The 27293-nt window shown below is 44.6% G+C and overlaps 1 protein-coding gene across 2 annotated transcripts in view; it reads left to right on the forward strand.

Moving 5' to 3' along the window:
* DTD1 (D-aminoacyl-tRNA deacylase 1) overlaps positions 1-27293 on the forward strand; it is a 170278-nt gene that overhangs the window by 131856 nt on the left and 11129 nt on the right. The window contains exon 5 of one of the 2 annotated variants that reach the window (XM_004754150.3): positions 22966-23137. The exons of the other annotated variant lie outside the window; for it this stretch is intronic. Within the exon in view, the coding sequence (XP_004754207.1) occupies positions 22966-23118 (153 nt within the window). The 3' untranslated portion in view covers positions 23119-23137. The remainder of the gene's footprint in view (positions 1-22965; positions 23138-27293) is intronic. 2 annotated transcript variants of the gene reach the window in all.

The raw sequence follows: 27293 nt of genomic DNA on the forward strand, positions 1-27293 counted from the left end.
CTGATACTAATAGTTTTATCTTGGGGGTGCCTAGGTGGCTCAGTGGGTTTAAGCCTCTGCCTTCGGCTTGGGTCATGATCTCAGGGTCCTGAGATCAAGCCCTGCATTGGGCTCTCTGCTCAGTGGGGAGCCTGCTTCCCTTCCTCTCTCTCTGCCTGCTTGTGATCTCTGTCTGTCAAATAAATGAATAAAATCTTAAAAAAAAATAATAGTTTTATTTTAGAAAACTTAGCCAGCTTCACGTACACTGCCTGGGTAACTCATTAACCAAAGCAGGCATGTTCTAAAGGATTCAGTGTTTCCAAAATTGTTAGTTTGTGGAGTAGACCCTATTGCCAGGCTGATCACAAAAAGAAATGATCATCATATTCCAAACATTCTGTTTTCTGCAGTGAGCTCTGATTTTCAGCACATGGTTCACGTTTCATACTTCAGTGTACTTGGTTTTGTGTTTATACTTCTACATGGTAATATGCAGGTGTAAATGTGTAATGTGCACAGGAAGGTGCAATGTATACTAAAGACTGTGACTTATTTAATAACACAAGAGATTGTTACAGGGGATTCGCAGACGTTACACGCGTGTTTGTGCCAGTTCTTGAGTAGAGTAACAACATTTAACCTATTGTTTCCTACACTTGATGGTTCTGTGAGTTTGTGTATTTTGGCAATAGGTCTAAAAAACTTTTAAAGTGACTTAAATGATAGAGACATTTACTGTATTACATAACAAAGCATTTAAAGGTCAGCCTTCATTAACATAGTGATGCAAGTAAGTTCCATCAGGTCCAGGTTCCTTATATTTTCCACTTACCCTTCTAAGGGCTTTGCCTTTATTCACCTTTCTAAGCATATTTCCAGGAGTTTCATGCAGACAGATGGCAGTGGCCAGAGGCAGAAGGACCATCTCTATCTCATGTCCCTTTTTAGGACCTTCCCCCAAACCTCTATCTAGGAAACTTCTATCATGTTTGTTGGCCGGCATCCTGTTTCATACTTTTTCTCACTCAATACCTGGCAAGATACATGGGGTACGTAGGCCATGATGGCTTAAACTGTGGCTCCTGAGGGAGCTAGCTGGTCAAGGGTGCACTCAGTAGGAATTCTGTCAGCAGGGAGGAATGGGGGCAGGGTGAATGGGCAGGAAAGGAGAGCACCTCCCACTGAGGTGTGTCAAGAGTGGTGCCTCTGAGCACAATGTTCTAGTTTAAGAAATATAGTTAGGTGTCCAGAGCTCCTGTTCTACAGAAGAGTGATGTTCTTTTTTGCCTTAATAAATAGTGTTTTCCTATTTTTCTGTTTTTATATGAGTTCTTGATTATAAACACTAAAGTTACATCAGAGTATAAATGCCAATTTTAGGTACAGTGTGGGGAATCCCATAAACAAGGACAAGCTGACAGCAGTGAGTAGCAAAGCAGGGAAGTGATTAAGACAGTGGTTGTAGATGTTCATGGGAAATTAAGAATGTCCTATGTTAGTACAGGTTAGAATAATTACTGCCTGAAGGCTGGCATCAGGCTTTGAAGTTCAGAGTCCATACACATTGATTTAGGTTGATGAGTGGCTTATGTTGTCATGGACCAGCCTTGAGCACGCATCCAAATTGTATAGAGAAAGGAAGTGGAAAAGAGAGACAGAGGCCCCATGTGTGTGACTTTTTAACACCAAGTGACCTTTCTTGCTAACAGACTGGACCCAGCAGTATTCTGGAATTTGGTCCCAGAGTCCTTCCTCTTAGGGAGACGCAAGAGAAAGAGGAGGAGAGAGAGCTAGGGAGGTGGGTACATGCTTTCGCTTCTTTCTGGACACTTTTAGCCCAAGCAAGGGGCATGTAGAGGATGGTCCACCTTTAAGCATGACTTCATCCAGATGGTGCCAGTTTAGAGATGTGGAACCTGGAGTGTGTGGGGAAAAAACCTCCTTTCTTTTCTCCAAGAGGCCCTTGCACTGGAAAATTTGTGGGGGAAATGCCATACAAATCTAAAAAATGACCAGTGTTTGGAATGAGGTGTTCTTTCTCATTTACCTGACACTTACTGCTTATTGCCAGCTTCAGGTCCGCATCTGCTGGGGACATGTGAAAACACTGGGCTGCATTTAGGAAGATAAAATTCAGGCACCAGGTAGCAAGCCATGTTTCAGTCCAGGAAGCCCCACGGTATTCAGGAATCTGTAGTAAAAATCACATACCTAAAGGGAGTGGATATGTAGGCTTGCAAGTGCTCAGAAAAGAAAAAGCTAGAAGACAGAGGTTGGGGTTGTGCTCTAAGACTTGTATTCCCTGAGCTTTTGTGTTTTGTCTGCTGTTTGTTCTCAGCCTTATTTGAGAATTCCATGGCCAGAAACCTCAGTTCTTCTACCATAGTTGCTGATTGTTTTTAATAAATTGGCTTATTATACTAAGTGGTAATAGATTTCAAAATTCCATTGGTAAATATTTTATTATCAAGACAAACAGTAACACAAATATTGTCCTATAACTCAGTCATAGTTTATGTATTATGTTTCTAACCTAGAACATGATTTGGGATCTGTAATGGGCATTAAATAGTATATATTTTTTCATTTTTCTCCAAATTGTCCTAAAAAGAAGAGCCCTCCATTCCTCTGGCAAGATTTAAAGTATTTGCAAATATTATTTTGGTTTCAGATAATTGAGAATCTATTTCATTTTTGTGTAAGACTTCCAAGGAAGGAAATGTGTCAGCTGTCAGCGACCTGTCATAGGCCCCTCCAGAGCAAGCTAGTCCTTACATAATGGAAATTGGACTAAGATGCTGCCTCCTTTTTTTTTTTTTTTAAAGTAATGGAATGGATGTTAAATGGATTTATTTAAAGATTTTTTTTTAAGATTTTATTTATTTTTAGAGAGAGTGTTTGTGAAGGCGCAAGCAGGGGGAGGGGCAGAGGGAGAGGAAGAGATGCAGACTCTCTGCTGAGTGCGGAGCCTGCCATGGGGCTCAGTCTCATGACCCCGATGAGATCAGGGCCTCAGCTGAAACTAAGAGTCAGATGCCTAACTGACTGAGCCACCCAGGCATCCCAACATGTATTTATATTTTTATGAGGAAATAGTTATGAAGCTGTTCCTTAGCTTCTGTGGTGAAGTCAGAAGTTTGACAGAATTTCTGTTGGGTCTGGTTCTGTTGGGCCCAGTTCTGTTGGATCTAGTTCTCTCATCTGACAAGTGCATTGTGCCTTAGCAGGAGCCGCTGTTGTTATTGTTGTTGCTTAAGATTTATTTATTTTACTTATTTTTTATTTTTAAAATTTTGGATGTGCTTATTTTATTATGTTACGTTAGTCCCCATACAGTACATCATTAGTTTTTGATGTAGTGTTCCATGATTTATTGTTTGCATATGACACCCAGCGCCCCCTGCAATCCGTGCCCTCCTTAATACCTATCACCCGGCTAACCCATCCCCCCACCCGTCCCCTCTAAAACCCTCAGTTTGTTTCATGGAGTCCATAGTCTCTCATGGTTTGTTTCCCACTCCGATTTTTCCCCCTTCACTCTTCCCTTCCTTCTACTACTGTCCTCCATGCTATTACTTATGTTCCTCAAGTAACTAAAACCATATGATAATTGACTCTCTCTGCTTGACTTATTTTGTTCAGCATAATCTCCTCCAGTCCCGTCCATGTTGATGCAAAAGTTGGGTATTCATCCTTTCTGATGGCTAAGTAGTATTCCATTGTATATATGAACCATTTCTTCTTGATCCATTCATTTGTTGAGGGGCATCTTGGCTCTTTCCACAGTTTGGCTATTGTGAACGTTGCTGCTCTGAACATTGGGGTGCATATGACCCTTCTTTTCACTACATCTGTATCTTTGGGGTAAATACCCAGTAATAGAATTGCTGGGTTGTAGGGTAGCTCTATTTTTAATTTTTTGAGGAACCTCCACACTGTTTTCCAAAGTGGCAACATCAACGTGCATTCCCACCAACAATGTAAGAGGGGTTTATTTATTTTAGAGAGAAAGTGTGTGTGAGGGAGTGCACAAGTGGGGCAAAGCCAGAAGGAGAGGGAGAGCGAAAGAATCCCAAACAGAATCCCCGCTGAGTGTGGAGCCCAACATGTGGCTCATTCTTGGGGCTCATTCTCATGGCCCATGAGATCCTAGCCTGAGCCTAAACCAAGAGTTGGGCGCTTAACTGAATGAGCCATCCAGGCACCCACAGGAGCTGCTTTTTGCTAACATTTTCTGTAAGATGCCATGGTCATCTTGAGTAAGATTCCATGATAGTCTTGTTTTGAACTCTGAGGCACTCCTCAGGTTGTCTCATCCTTAGACCTTGACTTCTAGTTACAGTCTGTTTTCAGTTGACTACATCTCTCTCTTCGAGATAGCAGTCAGTGTCGTCATTGTACTACATCAGCATTTTCTCGGACTTGGCCTCCCAGTTACAACTGTGCTTCAGTGGATGTCTAGCAAGAAACCTCCAAGGCATGGTCAGCACTTTCTCTCATTCCCGCATCTTGGTCTGTGTCTGGTGTGGTATTTATCCCTTGGAATTGAGACAGGCCTTCCTGGGTGGTCAGAGGCAGATGTTGAGGAATGCTGGAAGCCTGCCTCCCTCTGCTCTACTTGGGCTCTTTCCACTCATTTGGGTGCTGTGCTTGGTTCTAGAGAACTGGAATCTTTGTGTGCTGCTTCCTCCATCTGGATGGTTTTGTCTTAGTGGAAGAGGTTGCTGGGTGCCAAAACATTGGATTGTCCTCAAGTTCACTTTTTTGGGCTCCTCACAGATTCAGGGATGTGTCTGAATGAAGGGGTGTGGCATGGAAAGGCCTCTGGCATAGCTGGCCTGTGAATACTGATTGAACCTGAAATGTAGACATTCATTTTGCCAGCCTGACCTTCCTAATGACAGCAGAGGCATTTTCTTTTTTGCTTCATCAAACTCATTCTTCATCTATTTGTCCAGAAATGTTCCTGATCTTGATGTCATAGTTGAAAATTGTGCAATTTACTTGTCTGCTTGTGAGCCCATATTTATATTAATTCTCATCACAGAATTGCACTGTATAAGTGATCTCACACCACAAACACAGCAATGATGGGGGTGTGTGTGTCAATTCAGGTTTTGTCCTTACAGAGTACTGACGTAATTCAGCCCAGTTAATCATCAGTGTAAATGTAAGATGTTGGCACCAAAATTTAGTTACTTTGTGCATGGACACGAAGAGAGTGACATCTTGGAGAGGTTTCTGAGGGAGCCATGTTGGCTGATTGGGAATTCTACTCCTCTCCTCAGGAAGGTGGTCTCAGTAGGAGTGTGGCTCCTTTGCCTGCTGTGGAAGATCCAGATTTAATCCCAGAGCTTTGGTATGGTTTGCAGTCATTTTGTTGCACTTTTGCTCCCAGTCGAGTCCAGACTGAGGAGATGGGGAGACAGCATTTTCTTAAGAAGTCAATTGCCAATGGAGGGTGGGGAGAAAGGGCTTGGGAGTGACTTTCTCTTTATCAGAGAAAGGAAATGTTGGAGACTAAGTTTGGAGAATTACTGTCTTTGTATTTTAGGAGCCTGTTGGCTTTGTGAACTGAGAGCTGGTGAGGATGGTGTGTGGGCTTCTGTTGCTGGGGCCTGTGGGGGAGTTGGTGGAGTGATGGCATGCACCTTCCTAGGCAGGCTGTGGCAAGGTGCTGGTGTCAGTCCCAGTGCTTGGCTGCATGCACGTAAGTCTGGTCAGAGCTGATTGTGAGCTCTAGAGCTGCAGGCCAGACTGGATGCTTCCCGAGCTCCTGCGGTGCTGGGGACAGGACTACTCTGGGGGCTGGCGGGTGACCCTCAGTCCAGCTCCCAGAGAAAACCAGGATGCTTGAAGTTGAGGCTCTGAAGATGAATAGGAGTGGAGTGATAATGGGAGTCTAGACATGCACACAGGCCTGGGCAGGAAACAGGGTGATGGGGTGGGTTTGGGAGAATTTAGACATCCTACAGCATGAAAGGCAAGGGGAAGAGAAGTGAGAAATGAAGCACTTTCAGGCCAGTTCAAGGAGAATTTTCTAGAGGGCACTGAGGGTGCATTGACTTGATCCTTCGGAAATGGAGTGCCACCCTTGAAGGGTTCTAAATGGGGAGTGACTTTATTTTTTCAACAGTTTTACTGAGATATTATTCACATACAGTTCACCCACTTTAAGTGTACAGTTCAGTTCAGTGACTTTTACTATGTTCAGAATTGTACAGTCATCCCCACAATGGGTTTTAGAACGTTCCCATCACCACTGAAAAGCCCAGCGCTTTTTAGCTCTTGCTTCCCATTCCGCCCCCATCTCCAGCCTCAGGTAGCAGTGTGTTTCTTTTCTGCGTCTACAGCTTCGCCTGCCTTGGACAGTTCAAATAAATGGAATCATGCTCTATATATGGTCTTTGGTGCTGCTTGGCTTTTTTTTTTTTTTTTCCCACTTAGCATAATGTTTTAAGTGTTCATCCACATTGTAAGATACAACACTAGTTCAGTCCTTTTATTTCCAGATAATACTCCATTGTTTAGCTCTATCACATTTTATTTGTCTGTTTGTCATGTGATGGACATTTGTGTTGCCTCACTTGATGAGTATTATGAACAATGCTGCTAGGGAGGGCTATTTACACACCCATCGACTTGGCATTTTGACCGCATCTGTGGCTGAGTACAGGATAGATTGGAAGGGGACCAAGATGAGGCAGGGAACATTGTTAGGTAGTTGCAGAAGTCTCTGTAAGTCCTTTTCATACTTCTTTAGGTGTGGAATCTTGCATTTTAGCTAAAGCCCCATGCAGAACTGCAGTGTATAAAACAGATTAAATGAAGCTACCCTTGACAGCAGTGTGGAGGCCTAGAATCCCTTGCACTCAGTATCCCCCTTCCATGAAGCTGATGGGGTGGGGTGGGGTGCTGGTTTTTGAGAAGTTACAAAAGTTGGTTGTATTGGTCAAAGAGGGGTTTCCCATGGGCAGTGTGGCTGGCTGGAGGAGGAAGAGGAGGCTAGGAGCCGGAGGCCAGGAGCTGGGAGAGTGTGTGTTTGTGTGTGCAGGGGTGGTGGAGGGAGAGAAGCCTGGAGGGGTTTGGATTCGGCTCTTCCATTGACTCAGAATCTGATGAGCCCCTCCTGGCCCCCTGGCCTCGGTGTCAGGCACAGACCACTTGCTGGATGGTAGCAACCCCTTCACTACAAGGCTGGAGGGATAAGCTGGCTGAAATTTTCCCCTGGGGTGTGGGAAGAGTGAAGGTACTCACGGTGTTGTGGCTTCTGGTCAGAGGCCCCAGCAAGGCATGGCTGGGGGCTGGGCAATACTCCCTCTCCCCACAAGCTCCATTAGCCCCTCTCCAAAGCAGCTTGCTGCAGTCTAATTTAAGATGGTGTTCCCTCTGCATCCTCAGTTTAAGACAAGTCCTTCAGCCCAGTGTGTCTTAAATTTTAGGTGCTCGTGAACCCCCCTGGGGGTCTGGTCCAGCATGGGCTCTGATCTGCTAGTCTGAGTGGAACCAGAGTGTCTTTCTTTTCAACTAGCTCCTGGAAAATGCTAACAGCATCTTGGAGCAGCAGGGGCCAGCCCCAGTTCCACACAGGTTATTGCTGCTCAGCCTCTCTCTTTTGGTGTCTGGTTGTGGGAATCAGGAAAGTAGGGCGAAGTAGAGTAGCCCAAAGGTTGTCAAGTCTTTTTAGGACCTTATTGGCACAGGACACTTGACAATAATACCTGTTCGGGATGTTCAGACCCGTTCAGGTCTTCCTCATAGCGCAGAGTGGGGCTGATGGGTGAGGAGAAGCATCTGTACTGTTTCCTGGGACTGTCTCATACTATGTGTATTTTGAGTCAGGAGAATCCAAACAGTAGGATGGATGGCTGTGTGAGTGATACTTCTCTGCTCTCATTTCATTGTTAGCAAACTTTCCCTCAGGAGGTGATACTCCTGATAGCATCCTGAGAACTGAGTTGTGCCTAATTACAAATTTATCTCGGAGTGGGGTGGAGCAGCTTTTGTTTGTACTGAAACTATAGTGGATGCTTTCACAAATACATTTTCTCCCACACAAATTGCATTCACGAGAGTTTTGTGGGGGTTAGCTAACATTTCTTTTTAGAAGTAAATGGTAGTGATAGCAAACGTCAAATTTCAGAGGAAGTTTGAGCACTACAGCTCTGGCCCCTAGTGGGTATCTGTGTGTGCGCCCTGAGACTAAGCAGGTTCAGCCATGTTGCAGGGGCATCCAGAGCCGAGTTTCAGTCAAATTCTCGGGAGTGTCAGAGTAATATTACTGAAGAGCACTTCCTTCTCTCTGACAGGCTGCGCACTTGAGAATTGTAAGTTTGTGATCAAGAGTTTTTGCCTCTTTAGATATTCTCTTCAGAGGCAAGTCAGATTGCTGGAGCTGTTTAGACAAAGCAGTGACTAAAGATGAAGTGTTTTCACTCTTGTGTTTAAAAAATTTATGACACCATTTGCTAGCTGGGAGAGAACGTATGGAACATACATGCATGTGAAGAGCATAACCTTCAGGTAAGCACACAAGGATCTGCCTCCTAAGCCTAAGAGTAGAGCATATGCTATACCCAGTGGCCTTCCTGTCCCTGCCCCCATCTCACCTGTGTCCTGGTGACCTCTGTCCAGGTCAGCCTGGGTCCTGTCTCTCAAAATGGCTTTGAGCACATGTGTGTCCCTAAGCAGCGGTGTCTGGCTGGCTGGCTTGTTTTCTAACATTTCTTACTTTTTTTGACATAGGCTCCACACCTGTGCCCAGTGTGGAGCCCAGCATGGGTTTTGAACTCAGGACCCTGAGATCAAGATCTGAGTTGAGATCAAGAGTTGGGCACTTAACCAACTGAGCCACCCAGGCACCCGTGGCTTTCTTGTTTAATGATGGAGATGGGAGTTCTAGTTTTTGATTACTGCAGTCAACAGGCTTTTCATAGCAACACTTTAGATCAGTTTGTACAGAATGTCCCCTAATTTATTTAAAGAATCCCTTTTCTTGTGAACTTTTAGGTTGCTCCACAGTTTTTACTGTTGTAAAAATTAGTGCAGTGAACATCCTTTCATATGTATCTTTGTGTACTAAGCCGCTTGTTTTCCACAAGATAAATCTGAAGAAGTGGAATTGCTGGGTCATACTGTGCTCAGTGCTTTGAAATGAGCATTGTCAAGTTGCACCCCTAAGGACCGAATTTACACTCTCCACCAATGATATATAATGTTCTTTTCCTCAGACCCTTGCAAAGCTGATTATTATCATTGTTTAATCCTTGTCAACTTGATGAGTAATTATATTATATCTTGTTTTTATGTGCATCAATTTGATTGCTAGTAAAGTTGAACTCTTTTCATAAGCTTATTAAGTGTTTGTATTTCTTCATTTCTTTAAAAAAACATTTTTTTTTTTTTTGAGAGAGAAAGAGAGAGCGAGCGAGCAAGCAAGAAAGCTGGGGGAGGGGCAGAGGAAGTGGGAAAATCCCAGGCAGACTCATGACCTGTGCCAAAATCAAGAGTCAGATGCTTAAGTGAGTGAGCTACCCAGGCACCCCGGCATTTCTTCACACTTTAAAATATTACTTGTGAATCTGGGTTTTTGGATCCCAATAAGTTTGATTAATTTCTCATTTACATTTTTTTCTATATACCAGCTAGTTTTAGAACTTGTATACTCATTTTATTGGTTATATTATTTAACACAGTTTCCTTTATTACTCTCTTAAGAGGCTCTAGTTCTATGAGTAATTTATTTATGCTTTTTTTTTTTTTTTGAGGTTGTGAATGGCTGTAATACATTCTGAATACTTGCATGTTTGCAAACGTCCTGGGCGATACTGAATTTTTGGGTCACCATCTTTTACTTTCAGACTCTGTAGGCATTGTCCTGATGCTTGGTTGGCTTTCTTCCTTCCCTCTGTCCACCCATCTGTCGTCACACAGTATTCTTTTATTCCTCTGACACACAGTTTATTAATATTTCCTGTATCCTGGCTCTACGGTGGCGCTTAGTGTCATGGAAGAGAAGACAGGTGGCCTTTGTGAATTTCTTTTAAATTTCCCTGATGGGTTGGTCTTTCTAGGATATTCTTGAGCCTTTCCATAGTCCGGGGTTTGTTCTCCAGTGATGTCTTTGCTTGCTTTTTCTGTGTTTGCTCTGATCTCCTCTCTGTCTTGCAGCTGACTTCTAAGTTTCTACTCCTTTTGCTTAGAGTCTTATCCTCTCGATATTGGAAGGATTATATGAATTGATTTTTCTGAATCATTAACTTTTTATATGGTATTAGATCTGTTGCTAACTATATCTGCTGTTTTGAGTTTTCTTAAACATATTTTTAATTATTTATTAAAGTAATTATGTGCTTGATTCAAAATCGGATAATTCCTTAAGGCATATAATGAAAAATAAACCCCTTTGCCTGTTTTTCCTTATCCCATTTCTGTTCCACACAAATGAGCACCTTTAACATATATATATATTTTTAAGATTTTATTTATTTATTTGACAGAGAGAGAGCACAAGTAAGCAGAGCAGCAGGCAGAGGGAGAGAGAGAGAGAGATGCAGGCTCTCTGCTCAGCAGGGAGCCCAATGCGGGGCTTGATCCCAGGACCCTGGAATCATGACCTGAGCTGAAGGCAGCTGCTTAACCAACTGAGCCACTGAGGCGCCCCTAACACATTTTTTAAAAAAGATTTTATTTAGAAGGAGTAAGTGAGAGAGAGAGAGAGCACGAACAGGGGTAAGGACAGAGGGAAGGGAGAAGCAGATTGCACTGCTGAGCAGGGAGCTTGACACAGGGCTCCATCCCAGGACCCTGGGATCATGACCTGAGCCGAAGGCAAAGGCTTAACCTACTGAGCCACCCGGCGCCCCACCTTTAACATATTTGAAGCTATTTCTTTGAATACTTTCTTCTCTATCCCTAAATAATAAACTTTTATTGTTTCTTGATATATTAAATTCTGGCATTATTTCATGCTACTTAGTTAGCACTGTTCACCTCCTATGCCCTCCATCTTTCTGGTATTGGGATATCATTGATTATTTATTTTTCAATACCATTATTTTTAGTTGAACTGATAATATTTACATTGTCTCGATTCTGGAACGGTTAGGTACCACAGACTTAGTTACCACCAAAAATCTTAGGATTTTTTTTGTTTTTTGGTCTTAGTTGGCTTTTTGCTTTTCTAGGATTATGTACCTGTCTTTCTCTTCTTGAAATTTTACTGAAAGTACTGTTTATTAAGCCTGCTGCTCCAAACTGCTCTTTGCTAGAGGCCTCTTCTGTGAGAACCCATATGGAGCCCTTGCCATGCTCTCGGTGGATGGGTTGCTCCCCAGGGTGCCAAGCCCTTATTTTGCCTAAGCCTGGCAGTGATTTCTCTCCCAGAGAATGTCCACTGTTTCTCTGGGTCCCATGTCTTCCTCTTTTCTGAACTGTTGCTATTTTGCACAAAAATTCTTCATTGTTCCACAGATCCGCTCCACTGGCATTTGTACAACATATAGACCAAGTGGGGCAGAAAAACATCCCACTCCCCCTTTTTTGAAGTCTTGCAAATTGAAAAAACATTTTGAATCATTTAAAGAACACTATTAGTTTGAAATGCTCATGAACAGTTTTCTGTTACCAATTATGCACTGGAATAGCAAAACTGAACTTGCTTTAGTGTCTCCTTAAACTTTGCTACAGTTCGAATGCTTAAGAACTAGACATGTGCCAACAGCTTGATGGAGGTTGACATCAGTCTAAAGTAGATGGTGACCAAAGAGTGGCCTGTCTTCACATAGCTTATGACCTAAAAAGCAAATGCACACTGGCACAGAGGAGGAGAGAAGAATCCATTCACTTGGTGTGTGGAGCCTCCCCAAAGGCTGTGGGCCGTTGCTTTTCTTTCAGTAGAGGGGAAATGGTTACTTCTTTCCTATAAGTCTTGAAATTTTAAAATTAGCCCTCACCGAAGCAAAAGCCCAGGCCACTGATAGAATGAAGAGTTGAGATGTGTAAAGGGCAGTGATACCTTCTTCTGTAATAGAGTTAGGGAGTGGAGGGCAACACCATAAAAGTCTTGGCTACTAGAATATGTAGTGTGCCAGGGGGATGGGTGATCAGTGTTCAGAGCATCGGCATATATAATATAATAAAGTGTTGTGGGATTATACTCCCGGCTTGCTCGGTTGCCCCTTCACGTTGCTGCACCCTTTAGGGCTGTGACTAGGGGTGTGATCCCAAGCATTGCCACTGCCTTCCAGTGGCCAGGTTTGTAAACCAGTGTTAGGATGCTGCTTAAGATAGGGTCAAGTAACAGATTACACAGAGTGAATTATCACATTAACATATGGCTAATTTTGATGAGTTTAAAATGTTTCTGGCTTGGGTCCTTCCAGAGTAAGAGGCTTTAGATAGAGGTCTTCCAGGAAGCACAGTGAGACAGGGCAGAGAAAAGCCTACTAAGGCCATGTTGGTGATCCCTGGGGACCCTCTGGAGGACTGTCTAAGACTTTTCAGAGTTGGCACCATGATGGGGGAGGAAGCTGCGTTTTGAACCCCGCAGTTCTCATTTCTCGGTGGCTGAACTCATTCCTAGAGGTGTTGACTTCCTGATACATTTGGCCTGCCCTGCACTTGTGGCTAGCCCCTGCCCCTGGGCAGGTGGTGTTCTTAGGCAGAGAGGTACAGGCCAAAGTTGTGGGCTTGCAGGCGGTTGTCTGCTGACATTGCAGTGATCTCTGGGCTAGGGGACACGGTGGGTGCTGGTAGCATCTGCTGTAGTGGGCCAGCTTGGAGATCTGAGGGCAGCTGCACTGATAGAGAAACACATGCCTGGGCTGGCCTTGAACCCCTTGGCACATCCCACAATGGCCTAAAATAAGCCCCACTATGTGTGCCTGTTCGATGAGGGAGTATGCTGATGGGACTTCGTGAAGTAAGAATAATAGGAAAGACAACTGAACACCCCCATCCTCAACCCCCCATCATTTTTGCATGCTTGAGAGGGTTTTTGTAAACAATGGGGAATTAGAAAATAAAATTAGCTTGCACGATTTCAGATGGGAACAGATGCCTGCCTGCTTGTTTTTTTTTTAATTCCCACAAAAACCTCAAGCAGAGTTAATAATGTATGAAAATTAGGTACCATGTGTGCACTTTGCTTCGTAATGTTTTTATTAAGCAGCCCGTTGATTTAAAAATAACACAATAGTTGACATAATGGCAGACACTGCGGTGTATATGGAAATATCCTCTTCAAATGTTCTGTCAGGTTTTCTATTACACAAGGAATTTTTTAAAAAGTGCTTTCAGAATTATCACATAATACGAAATTATATCAAATTACAGTTTGATAAAACAAATTGCCCAATACAAATTCCAGTTGCTTTTAAAAAAAAATGGCTTGGTCAATTAGAGATAATCTGTAGATGTAGGTTTCTACAGATTGTTAAAATTCCACGGGAGATTCACACTTTTGTCTTCTCAAATTTTTGGCCATGTCATTTGCCAGTTGGAATCTGCCTCTCTTCTTTGTCCTTCCCACCCTCTGCCACTCTGGCCTGTAAGTAGCAGGAAGAAACAGGGAGAAGTGAAAGGTCGTAAACCCAGGAGTTTCCAGTAGCTCAAGAGATTCCCTGGTTCTGAAGGCAAAAGCCAGCCTGTACCAAGTTGATAGGCATTGGACTAGCAGGTAGAAGTATCCCCACCCAGAGTTTGAGTGTAGGTCTCTGCCATTCTTTGAAGAATCCACTTATGAAGGTGTCTCATGCATTATGGAAGGGCAGCAGGCTGCCCTAGTCACTGTGCTGGTCCCCTTAGCCTCTGCTGCATCTCTTTGGTAGTAATACAAGGTTGCCTCCTGGTTTATCAGGTCTAGGAGAGCACACTGAGGCACAGGGAAATCTAGTAATTCAGCCTAACCTTCAGAAGGTACATTGCTGATTGAATATTTCTGTATTCTGCAGAGCTTCACTCATACATTACTGTGAAATTATTAGCTATTCAACAAAGCATATATCTAGTGTCAGCTTGTTTTGTTTATCTGCAGGGTGAGCGAAGGACCACACAGGGCAATTTAAACAACTTGACAGAATCAGGGCATTTTTTACTGGTGGTGGTAGTTGCTGGACACTAAGGAAAGACAGTGAGCATTGTGGAAAGTTCTAAAGCTATTGAGTTATGAGTTAACGGGGCTGATGAGTTTGGGGCATTTTGTCCTTTAACTCATGTCCTTCTAAGGGAGCCTGGCTGGGCATGTCCTTCCTTTGCAACCTCCTGTGATTGCCCAGTTGTGCCTCTTGACACCACCAGGGCCACAGGTGTGGGCCAACACCCTCAGAGTAATAATACCTTGTGGAATTTTAAAAAGTAATTGCAGAGGAGACATTTGATCTTTATGACTTGCACCATAAGACTTTCTTGGAATCTTTGCAAGGGGTTGGTTGGAACAGAACTTTTCCATCTCCACTACGGTCTATAAAAATCATAGTAACTGACTTCATGGGGCTTGAGTTTTTCTTTTGTTATTTTCTTCACTCTCTAATTAGATTTTGCTCATATGTGGGACAGAACAGCCTGGCAGGAAATAACCAGCATTAAAATAACTCAAAGATGGGGCCGTGGGGGTGGGCCTGACATTGCCCTCGCAAGAATAGAGACCAGGTTTGATGTCCAGGACCTATGGCTCACTCTAGGAGCTCCTGTCCCAGTGAGCATTTCCTCCAAAAGGAGGCAGGTCAACTGGAGTCTTGGCTGGGAGTCTGGGAGACCTGGTGCTTTTCCCAGCCTGGCTGGTGCCTGGATGTGGTCTTGGGTATGCTCTCTCTCAACTGATTTCACCTCTGTAGTTCTCAAAAGCAATCTGGGAATCATAGTATCTGTCCTTGACTTCTTGGAATGCTAAGGGTGGCAAACTATCACAGTCTGAGGGGTCATTGATTTCCCGAGGGTGAATAAAGACTTTAAAGAACTGAAATTAAAATTTCAGATTAGGGGCGCCTGGGTGGCTCAGTGGGTTAAAGCCTCTGCCGTCGGCTTGGGTCATGATCCCGGGGTCCTGGGATTGAGTCCTGCATCAGGCTCTCTGCTCAGCGGGGAGCTTGCTTCCTCCTCTCTCTCTCTCTCCCTGCCTCTCTGCCTACTTACAGATCTCTGTCAAATAAATAAATAAAATCTTAAAAAAAAAAAATTCCTTTGAGGAAGGAGGGGTCTCTTCTGTCAATCCTAGGCTCAAAAAGGAGAAAGAAGAGGGCACCTGTGTGGCTCATTAGGTTAAGCATCTGCCTTTGGGTTAGGTCATGATCTCTGGTTCCTGAAATCGAGCCTCATGTTGGCTCCCAGCTCAGCGGGGAGTCTGCTTCTCCTCCTTCTGCCCCTCTCCCTTGCTCATTCTCTCCTTCTCTCTCTCTCAAATAAATAAGTAATCTTTAAAAAAAAGTTATTTATTTTTTTTTAAAGGAGAAAGAGGAAGATCTTGATATGGTTTACATGGGACATATGGGTACTTAGGAGGACATCGACAAGAAGCTGTAGTTTCTCACTATCATTGCCCCAGACTATGTTGGAAGCAAATTTAAGACACCATCTTACTCTAAGAATGATCCTTCCATCAGGATCTGTTTTGTTCTGAAATGACTTGGAAAGAAGTCAGTTTTCTAGAGCCCCTTCAAACCTGCACCCAGCCCCTAGAGGTCTGGCGGGCTCCAGTGTTCCCCAGAGAGGCAGGCAGAAGGGACAGTGACAGCAGACACAGGTCAGCTCTACCAGCTCTGCTTACCCCCTTCCACCCACGTAGGTGTCCCCAGCTGTGGGGCAGCAAACCCCACCTTAGCATCTCCTGGAGTGGGCGGAGTCCAGGGGAACCTGGAGTCTGACCGTACACACAGTGCTGAGCGCTCAGGTTTTCTCGTCAGGGGGCTCTTGGCACATTAGTTGGCACCAGAGGCTGTGCTTTATGTCATCATCACACTGGAACATTCCACAGTGAACAGTGAGCAGCCATTGAGGATTCCTCTGAAGTGCTGCTTTGTGGGTGAAAGGACAGGACGCATAAGAACAATTCCCTGTTCACTGGGTGCTCTCCCCATGCCAGCGCCAATGCCAGGGCCACACTCTGTCTCCACTCAGGCCCTGGGCCAGAAGACCAGGTGGGGGATGGTGTGGCATTTACAGAAGAGCAGATGGAGGCTGGAGGTGCTGCTGTCTGGGTACAAGACAGCCATGCCTGCCCCGGAAGCCAGGACTCACCTGTAGTGCTGATACTTGGTGTCACTCGGCGGGATGGGTCCCCTGTGGTTTCCTTCCTCCTAGAGCCGGTAAAGCGCTGGGCAGACACACAGCTGTTGTGACAACAGTTTGAGTCCCCCTTCCCTTGGAGCCTGTCACTCTTCAGACAGACCAGGGACTGCTCACTCACCTCTGCCCTCACTCATGCATGTTTAGTGTGCGCTGCCCCGTGCTGGTCATGTTGCCCTTGTTGTCTGAATTAATGGGGAGCTCGGGGAAAATGTGTTCCCCGGGCTCCCCCACACCGCCAGCACCCCAGCCTGCCATGCTGCTTTGCCCCATCTGGTCTGTTCCCAAGTCTCTGGCCGTAGTTACCACCACCAGCAGTGCATCAACTCACCTGCCTTTCCCGGGTGGTGAAACTTCAGTTCCTGCTGGTGGTGCGCCCTCACCGTCATTCATCTTTCACTCTTTCCCCTATTTTCCTGGGTGGTCCCCACCTTCACCCTGGCCTCTTGCTCTGCAGCCTTTCCTTGTCTTCTGTCATCTGCCGGTCGTTTTCTGCTCAGGGGGTCTGCACTGCCTGTGCTCTTGGCCTCCATGTGGCAGTGAAGACAGAATACACAGGATGATCCCGGTCTCTCCTCAGCCCTCCTGCAGGATGTCAACTCCCACCCACCCTCAGCCCTGGCTTCCACTGGTCCTGCCTGACCTACCTCTGCCAGTTCCTTCCCGACTTCCCCTCTTTTTTTTTCTTAATTTTTAAAAAATATTTTATTTATTTATTTGAGAGAGAGAGAGAGAGATCACAAGTAGGCAGAGAGGCAGGCAGAGGAGGAGGGGGAAGCAGGCTCCCTGCTGAGCGAAGATTCCCAATGTCGGGCCTATCCCAGGACCCTGAGATCATGACCTGAGCTGAAGGCAGAGGCTTTAATCCACCGAGCCCCCCAGGTACCCCCTGACCACCCCTCTTGAGACCCACCACACTCTGGCCACTCTGTGTTCCTTGCTGTGATGCTCTGGTACTGACTGCTTGCTTTGGTCCCCCGGTCCATGGTGGGGCCTTGAGAGTCCCCATGCTGCCTGCATTCTCTTGATGCTGGTGGCTAGACTGTTTTCCTGCTCTGTGTTAGCCTTGTGTCGGTGGGTGGGCCTGGGGCTGGACTCATCTCTCTCACCCTAGTCTGCCTCTCCTACTGCTGTTGACAGGCCACACAGGGTCTTTTCCCGAGGACAAGTGCCAGTGACATTAGAGAGCTAACTCTAGGGCCTCGTTGCTTTGGGGAGTTTTGGAATGGTAGCAGTTCTCAGGAGGAGGAGGGGTTGTCTGGAGGTACACAGAGGCTTCTGGAGAGCTGTGGCAGGGCTGAGCTGGAGGAATCCACTATCCTGTAGGGGAGGTCCCCCAGCTCCTTCCTACTTAAGCCATACTCAGGTAGGTTTATAGCTCTTGCAGCTGAAAGCAAAATATCTCATGAAATACCTAGTGAACTAAATGAGAACATGGGTGTTCAGTAGGTTATGTCACTTGCATTCAGTTTCACAGCACGCAGGTGGCTGAGAAGGGACCAAACTCTACGCCCGTTGACACCAAACTCCACATTATTTTCAGGGAGCCACATGCCCTCTTTTGCTTAATTGATGAGCTTCATTTAAGATGTATAATGAGCACCAGCTATGAGTCATGCCCTGTTCTAGGTGCCAGGGACACAGAGGCAAGCCAAGCAGACCCCTTGGCTTCCTGGGGCTGACTGTCTACCAGGTATGTAGTTGGTGATCTCCACTTACTATGAGCCAGGCTCTGCTTTAAGCACTTGACATGTATGAAGGGTAATATTATAATCCCCATTTTTTTTTTCTTTTTAAGAAAGAGAGAGAGAGAGAGGAGTGTAAATGTTGGGTTGGGGGTGGGAGGGGCAGAGGAAAAGGGGGAAGGAGAATCTTAATCAGGCTCCATGCTCAGCGCAGATCCTGATGTGGGGCTTAATCTCATGACCCTAAGATTGTGCCCTGAGCTGAGATTGAGTCGGATGCTTAACCAGCTGAGCCACCCAGAGGCCCCAGTAATGCCCATTTTAAAGCAGAGGAAGTTGGGGATACTGGCAACCCCTGGCACTCTGCCTATAGTATACAGCAGGCCAGGCTGTCACCCTTCTTTGCCCTTGTCTTCATTGTTAGAAGGGATGCAGGGTCCTTGAGGCCATCTGTTTGCCAAATTAAGGAGAAACTGGTTCTGACATGGGTCCAGCTCCTAGCTGGTTTAGCAGCAAGCTGCCTGTACATTTTGACCTTGATGGTTGAGGAAATCAGAAGGCTCCAACACAATAACTCAGCCTTAATTAGCTGGGAGCAAGGCTGGCTGATAAACCTGTGTTAATCGGGGAGGGAAACCTTGTGCTTTAGCCCCCCCACACCCCCTCAGGGCCTGTCGGTTATGACTTCCATTGCACGCCCATGTGATAGCAGGGTCAGACATGGCCACCTCTGAAGTAGCAAGTGGCTCGGGTCAGCAGGGAGGGAGGGAGGATAACTGTCCCTGTGGTGCCGGCCGCTGACAGTGGTTTCTCTGTGGGACGCTGATGAGAATACAGCTGTCACTGGCTTATTCAGAGTGAAGGGGATCACTCGGCGGGGGGGGGGGGTGCAAAGTGGAGGTTCCAACAGGTGGCCTGTATCTGTCCTATTGACATGACATCTTTCCAGATGTTTAAAAAGAAATGTGAATGTCATTAGGTGGGACTTGTCCACTCCAGTGTGGCTGCAGTCTCTACCATGCCCTGTCGTCTGGTACTTTGTTACTTCCATTGTTGTGCTGCCCGCCTGGTCCTTCATGGTGTTTTGGCTTGTGAGCTGTGCAGTAGTGTGCGTGTGCAGCTGCCTGATCCTGACATTATGCAGTTCGAGCACGGACCGCTTTAGGACAGAGAAAATCCTTTATTTGCTCTGGATTTAATCATGAGTTAGGGAGTTTGGGGTCTAGATATTCCCATGCCCCCCACCTTAGCCCCCTCGGAGCTTTCTAAGATTCACTGTGAGAGGTACAGGCTGGCCATAGAACAGTTATCCAGCCCCTGGCAGCGTCTGTGTGCCCAGAGCTGGCTGTGGAGGGTTGGATTTCTCCCTATAACACTAGAGCCTGTACGGCTTGGACAGTGTTTCTTTGCACTATGGACACCCTCATCAGTTAATTAAAAAACAAGCAAACAAAGAAAAAACCAAAAGTACTGTGCTTCAGTGTTTGTTTGTAGATCATGTGTTCATGGGACCTGTAGTGGTTTACATTCTCCTTGACATGCATCTCCTGTTAATTTGAAAGCTGTTGACATCCTACATGATTCCATATGCATTTCTGATTTCTTCTTCTTCTTTCTTTCTCATTTGTTTCCTTAAAAGATAAATCCAACTGCTTTCTTGCCTTGAGATGTGAATTCCAAGTTTTGGCTGCCTTGGATTCCAAGTTTTCTGAGAGAAGGCTTAAATTTATTAGGTTAGTTCACAATGTTCTCACAGAGAACTTCGAGGCATGGAACCATATGTGGTTGGGGTTGTATTAAGATAAATAATGTAAGAGAATCAGCATTACATCGTTCACAGAAACTTGGGCTATGCCTGTCACTTCAGTAATTATCATAGATGCTTTACAAGTGTGGTCCGTGGTGGGAGGCAACAGGGTTGGGGTGAAAGGTCAGATTGATGTTTCCACAGTTTCATACTCTGTTGATAGCACCTCCAAGTCAGTTCAGAATCAGATGGGTACTGTGGACCTTGCAGGAATCTCTGACAAGCCTGCTTTAATTAGGAATTATTCCCATCACCAGGGTCTGGCTTTTCACCAGGATTTAAGAATAGAAAATCAAGAATAGGTCAGTTGACAAATAGGCCTTTGCATGAGATTGAATCTTAGCGGTGGGGGGAGGCTTGGTTTGGCTAAGTCACTGGTGATACTCAGATTTTCTATATTTACCTTTAAAGAGGGGACACAACACGGAGAGGGTCTCTTTTTAAAATAAAAATCATGCTTTCTTTGTGCTTAACTTGGAACATGTTCATGATTTTATGTGTGTGTATGTGTATAATTTGTCTATAGATACACACATATATTTATTATACATACATGTATAAACACATACACAGACACTGATGTAAATATAAGCTGCTGGCAGCAGAAGGCAATTTCGCACAGTTCACTGCAGCACATTGATTTCCAGATGTTTGGATTTCATGAACTAAGAATATTAAAAAAAAAAAAAAAAGAAAGAAAGAAATTGGGGGGTGCTGTCCAGCATGGAGTGCCAACTCTGTGTTTTCTGAGATCATTAACAAATTTCTTTAGTGATGGCTGTTAGCTAGACTTATCTTGGTGATCAGTTTGCAGTATATACAAATACCAAATCATTACGTGTACACTTGAAACTCCTATAATACATGATGATTATATCTAGCTCAATAAAAAGTTTTTTTAAATTGTATTAAAATACACATGAAATTTATCATCCTAACCATTTTTAAGTGTGCAGTTCAGTAACGTTAAGTACATTCACATTGTGCAATCCAAGATCATTTTTGGAAAAAAAAACAGAGCAAGACAGAAGGACCCCATATACTATCTTCCTCATGTCATAAAGAAAAGGAGCATTTTAACAACAAAAGGGGAATGAGAATGGTAGGCTGTCACCTTAAATGCAAGAAATTGCTCTTTTCTCTGTCGCAGAATAGTACAGAGAAATAATGCCACAAAGTACACAGTTCAGTAGCTGATACTTTCTCCAGACTTCGTTGGTGAAGGAAGCTATGTATGTATTGGTTTACATCATGGTGCAAGTATCTTATTGTCAGGGGTCCAAGTGCCAGTAGCAAGCAGTTTACATATCTATACCTGGTTGTGTTTTTATAAAAGTAAATGTTGAGGGGCACCTGGGTGGCTCAGTGGGTTAAGCCTCTGCCTTTGGCTCAGGTCATGATCTCAGGGTCCTAAGATCGAGCCCACATCAGGCTCTGTGCTCGGCAGGGAGCCTGCTTCTCCCTCTCTCTCCACCTGCCTCTCTGCCTACTTGGGACCTCTCTCTCTCTGTATCAAATAAATAAATAAATAAATAAATAAACTAAAAAAAAAAAAGTAAAAGTTGACAGTTCTGGTAGAAGCCCGTGTATATTCATTCCACTGTGCTCCCATTCTCTTCTCTGTCTCCTCAAACTTAACTACTTTACTGAAGTTGGCTTGTATTCTCCTGGTCAGACCATATTGGCAAAAGCCTGTTAGTATAGTGTTTTGTGTAACTGAAATCCTGCCTCATATAGCCTTCTGAAACTTCATTTGGGTCACATAACATGACCTGTTTTGATGCAACTAGATCTGCTTTACAGTATTGCTTTATTTGACTATATACTGCATTACATTTATCTGTCCTTCTATGAGTGGACATTTAGGTGATGTCTGGGTTTTTGCTGATACAAAGAGTAGTGCAGTGCTCATTCCTGTGAGCCTTTCCTATGCACATGAATGGGAATTTACCCAGGAAAGTTACTTGGGAGGAGAGTTGATGGGTTAGAGGTGAAGTGATGTCTTCATTCGCAAAGTCTAGTTAGCATGTTACCCAACCTAATTGTTCACTACAGCTTTTCAGGGAAGTGGGGGAGTGGGAAAGATAACATTATAGGTCAACCATTAGTAAATTTGGTTTTCTGGACCAAATTGAGAGTTGCTGATTGTTGATCTATCTGAAGATTCAGTTCAAAGTCTGTCTGTAATCCAGAGATGACATGGCTGGTTAATTACAGTGTTTTCTTTATATGCTTGGGTGAGGGACAGTGACTGACAGGGAGAAGCCAGCTCTTCATTAAGTTTCCCTCTTTCGATATGAACTATAAAATGTTTGTAGTCCTGGTCTGGGAGGCACATGAAACTGGGTGTTGCTGTCTCTCATTACAGATGGCTTTTTTTTGGTCTAGAAAATCCTATGGGCCCAAACTTGGCCAGTATGCTCTGACAAGTTTCTCAGCAGGCCTTTCTTGAGTGGTCTTGCTGTTGCTTAGGGTGTCAGATGATCTGTTTCTTTTGACTGTCTACTCTGTGTTTTCCTTCAACACGTTGCGGAGACTAACCATGGGGGGAAGTGGACCCAGGTCCCTCTGGAGTCGGATGCCAGAGTCATGTCCCCCAGCTGGCCCAGAGGAGGTCTGAGAGGGCTCCCAGGACCAGTGTCCCTGTGTAGCCCCCATGAGGCCTTACTGTGAGCATTTACGGTTTTGGTTGTGGGTAAGTTCAGTATCAGAGAACAAACAGAATTAAGACGATGTCTAAAATTGTTTAACATCTTTTATTCAGAGTTTTCTTTCCCACCTTCAGCACATAGAGGAGTGTGTTGGTCACGCTTTAGAAAAGAGTAAGTAGGAAGACGACTTGGTTAGAAAAAGCTATAGAGACATCAGAGGAAAAAAATAACAGAATAAAAGCTTTTTCACTCATAGGGCTCTTCTCAGCCTGTCAGTGAAGCCTGTTGGTTGACCATTTTCAAAGAGCACATGGCAAGATGAGTTACAGGTGGAGAAAAGTCCAGAGAGATCTCGCGTGTGACTAATCTGTGTTAACAATTTAGGTGCCCAACTGACAGACATTTTGCAGACCATTTGGCACATCTGAAATCCTGTGGCACACTGGTTTATCAGACAGAAGCATGTTTAGTGGTTGCTGCGTGTGAAGTAATCGGTGTTTTGGATAGAGAGGTACATGTTTATGTTTGTAAAACAAGTCTTTTTACTTTTTATAATCAGCTGTCAAAGCTTGAAAAACAGCAGCAGAGGAAAGAAAAGACCAGAGCCAAGGGGCCTTCTGAATCAAGCAAAGAGAGAAATGCCCCCCGAAAAGAAGACCGCAGTGCCAGCAGTGGGGCGGAGGGCGACGTGTCTTCTGAGCGGGAGCCATAGACTTAGGGATGGAACTCAGGTAGGAGCCTCCCCTCCCTGCATATGTCTTCTCACATTTTGGGCAAATGGTAACAAATGGAAGACAGAATGGCTTTTGAGGCAGAGTTCATTTTATGGGCATTCACCCATACCTTCCTGGAAAAGTGGAGGTGCGGACAGGGAACCCTTGGGCCTGGGGTCTCCTCCTTCCTCACTTGCCTGTGTTGGCCGTAACTGCTGCTCCTGTGAGCATTTCCAGCATGTTCGCAGATGTGCGATGCAGGCTAGGAGCCTCACCTGAGCCCTTCCTCACCACTGCTCCCTCCTCTCCAGTCCTGCTTTCAGCAGCTCCATTGGGGACCACAGTCGCCTGCAGCCTGCTCTTCCAGAGCTGCCCCCCTCATATTCTTCATCCTTCAGTTCATCCTGCCTGGTACCGACTGTACTCCCAGTTTCCCTTTGCTAAAGCTGGGCTTCATTCTCTTCCCTTCCATAGCCAGTAGTGTCTCTTAAGTCCACCTCCCTGCCTGAAGGTCAGAGGTGTCTAAAACTTGATCCAGCCATCTGAAGGCCTTTGCTCAAGCTCATTCCTCCAGCAAGCACATTATGAAGAGCCCTTTACTTATGAGAGTTTGCAAGTTCAGGGAGAAGCATAGAAATAATCAGCAATGTGGTTTGTTGTGGAGGGAATGTGAGGGGGCAGAGAGGGAAATTGAGGAGGTTTCACAGAGGGGAGGACCCCAGAACCAGACTTTAGAGGACATATGGAAATGGGCAGATGAGGGGCAAGGGTGGGAGTTGCCCAAGCCAGGAGAAGAGCAGATGCAAACATTGTTGGGTGTGGGAAAAGAACAGAGAGTTTTGGAACAGAGGTGGGAAAGAGTGGCTGAAACACTGGCTACCATTTGGGTTGGGTTGTCTAGGGAGCTTCCGTAAAATTAGAGGAAGAGGTCCTGCTTCATAGGGCCTGGTGTGCAACTGGCCAATTTGGATTTCATTCTGGGATGGTGGGAAACTTCTGAAATGGTTCAAATATACAGGTGACATAATCAGGTCCAGAGTTTAAGGAGATCACGCTAGCAGCTGAGGGGAGCGAGGTTGGAACCAAGAGGCCAGCAGAAATCAAGATAGGAGCAAGGTCTGGCCATACATTTTGGAGCCTTCAGCTTATATATTGTCTTTGGTTCAAACCAAGTCAACATACAGGTGCGTCCTGGAGGTGTTGAGCGGTGAGAGAGGAGAACATTCATAAGATGGTCTTCTGCCTTCCCTTTCCCTTCCAAAAGGGAAGTCCATCTGTGAAATGACCTTTGGGATGCGCACTACCAGACACTGAGCTCTATTACAGAGTCGCAGTGATAGTCGGGTGCACTAACACAGACTGGTTTACAAACACAGACCAAAGGCACAAGACAGAGAGCTCAGAAAGGCTGTGTCATGGACTCACTGGAAGTTTTTTTTTTTTTTTTTAAGATTTTATTTAGTTATTGGACACAGAGAGAGAGAGAGAGAGATCACAAGTAGGCAGAGCAGCTGGCAGAGAGGGGGGCGGGAAGCAGGCTCCCTGGTGAGCAGAGAGCCCAAGGCGGGGTTTGATCCCAGGACCTGATATCATGAGCTGAGCTGAAGGCAGAGGCTTAACCCACTGAGCCACCCAAGCGCCCCCTCACTGGTAGTTTTAAGGGATGGGAGACACTGGATAATCAATCCTGTAATGTCCACTTGACTTTTCTCCTAATCACTCTGTTTCCTTCCCTGTTTCTATGGGGGTTGGGGTGGTGACAGAACTGTAGTCACTGGTCTTGGCTGATTTTTCTCACACTCATATGAAAGTGAAGCAGGAATTAGAGGGAACTGCCCCCCACCCCCTTTTCTTGGTCTGAACCTCAAGACATGGGTTTTTATTCATGAACTGAAACAGTTGGTGTCCATTAGGGAGAACCTTCCAAAAAGTGTTATGTGGTGTCTGAATAATGTTAAATATTCATGAACACACAGTAACATTTACATGTGTGATCTGTGGCCTTGATATCACATAAAACTTCCATTGCCGTCCCTTCAGAACTTTGTGGTGATTTGCTCATATCAGTGGTCAGTTTTGTCATCACAAATCCTGCTGGCGCCTCTGACTTATGAGCTGGACAGAAAGCCTCAGTCTGAAGGGTGGAGCACGGGGTAGCTTTTGAAGTTCCTTTTACAAGTACGCTCGCTCTGCAGGTCCAGCAACAGCTCAGAAACTCACTGAGTTCTCATTTCCCTCTGGTCAATTTCTGTGTGACAATAAGTTGTGTCATTTTTGCTTCCTTGGTTTTTCTTCATTAACTTAAAGAGTAAAACTCCTCCCCGTCACCAGTGCTATTGTGAAAGGCACGCAGGTAAAGGCATAGGGCAGGCTGACTGTCCTAGCAGGATGGGGTGGGAGGGCAGGGTCCGTCCCCCCCCCCCCCCCGCAATGTGTCTGTGGCACCTCTGCTTAAGCCTCCCCTGCCCCTTGGGGATCGTGCTGGAGAGAACACCCCATATCCACTCCTGCCACCTGAACCAAGGATGAAGGACTGGCCAATCTGATGGCCAAGGAATGACAGTCATTATAGTGGGTGATTCCTTGGTTCAGAAGCAAAAATCCAGACCCGATGTTTTCTATTTCTTCTCCTTGGACGGAGGGCAGCTGGCCAGCCTGCATGGTGTTTTGCTCTCTTGGCCCTACTCTGACACGGCACCATGTGTTTTCCCTTCAGCTTTAAGATTATATAAATAATAACCTCTTCCCCAGTGAGTGTTGGGACTTTTCAATAAATTTTTAAAAATTGAATTTTCAGACTCTCATGCTGAACTCAATGAATAGATAAGGAATATTCATCTGCCAGTAACCAAACCCAGCTTAACAATGTAAACACACAAAAACACACAAATTCTAATGTGTCTTGGACCTTGTATTTTCAAAATGGCTTTAAAAAATTTTTATGTCACCTAGTTGATTTCTTTCTTGATTATATTATCTACCTGCTAATTTTGTATTTTTATATTATTCAAATTATTTGTATTATTGTATAATGGTATTATTGTATAATTAAAATGAATAATTTTTGTATTTTTAAAATTTGATGTTTTAATTTTTGATGTAATTGTTTCTGTACAATACTTTGAATCTTTATTTATTGGGGGGTACTGAATTCTACTCTTTATATCAGTGCAAAACATAAGTCTCTATTTGTGTTAGATTTTGGCCTCAGAGTAATCCCAGTAGATTAGTTTTAGTTAGTTAGATGAGAATAATTCCAGTAGAAAGGTATCCTAGGCATTAGTATCCTGTGGCCAGTGGGCAGCTTGGGAGTGGTTTTGCATTTCTGTGTGCAAGAGAAACTCCAGAAAGCCCATGCACAGAGGAAGAGACTGTGACTTTGTGTCTCAGAACATCCTGGAGGACATGCTTCACAATAGGAGACAGCACACAGTAAGATGGGGAAGAGGTGAAAGTGCGCATTGCTTTCTTAACATCTCACAAAGTTTAAAAGGCGAAATTTCTCATAGACTTGTAGGTATTTATTTTTTGCTTTTCTAAAATCAGTGAAAGTTTAAAACCTGTAATCATATTTAATTCTGAAGTTATTGCAAATTGGGTAGTATAGAACTTGGGGTAAATCATGCTACAGTTGACCCTTGAACAGCATGGGTTTGAACTCTGTGGATCCCCTTATCGTGGATTTCTTTCAGTATATATATGTTGGAAGATTTTTTGGAGATTTGCAACAATTTGAAAAAGCCAACAGATAAACCCTGTAGCCTAGAAATAAAAAAAAAAAAAATTAAAAAGTTAGGCATGTCGTGAAGGCACAAATGTGACCATAAAATACACATAAACCTATTATAAAAAGTTAAAATTTATCAAAACTTATACATAGAAATACTTAACAGACCATATGTGGCACCATGTACAGCGGAGAGACATGTAAACAAGCGTGAAGATGCAGTATTAAATGGTAACTGCGTAAAATTAACTGCAGCACATGCTATATACTACCATAATAATTTCCTGAGCACCTCCTATTGTTGTTGTGGTGAGCTCAGGCATTGTGAGTATCTGCGTCAGATGTTGTGTGATGTTCCATCATCTCCGTGTGAGCAGTTTGTCTCTACAGTAAATTATGGATCGTGGTAAAAATGGTCTGTCACAGTTCTTGCATATTTTTCATCAT

The sequence above is a fragment of the Mustela putorius genome, unplaced genomic scaffold (assembly GCF_011764305.1).
Source record: "Mustela putorius furo isolate JIRA1106 unplaced genomic scaffold, ASM1176430v1.1 tig00000253_pilon_pilon_pilon, whole genome shotgun sequence".
Lineage (NCBI taxonomy): Eukaryota > Metazoa > Chordata > Mammalia > Carnivora > Mustelidae > Mustela > Mustela putorius.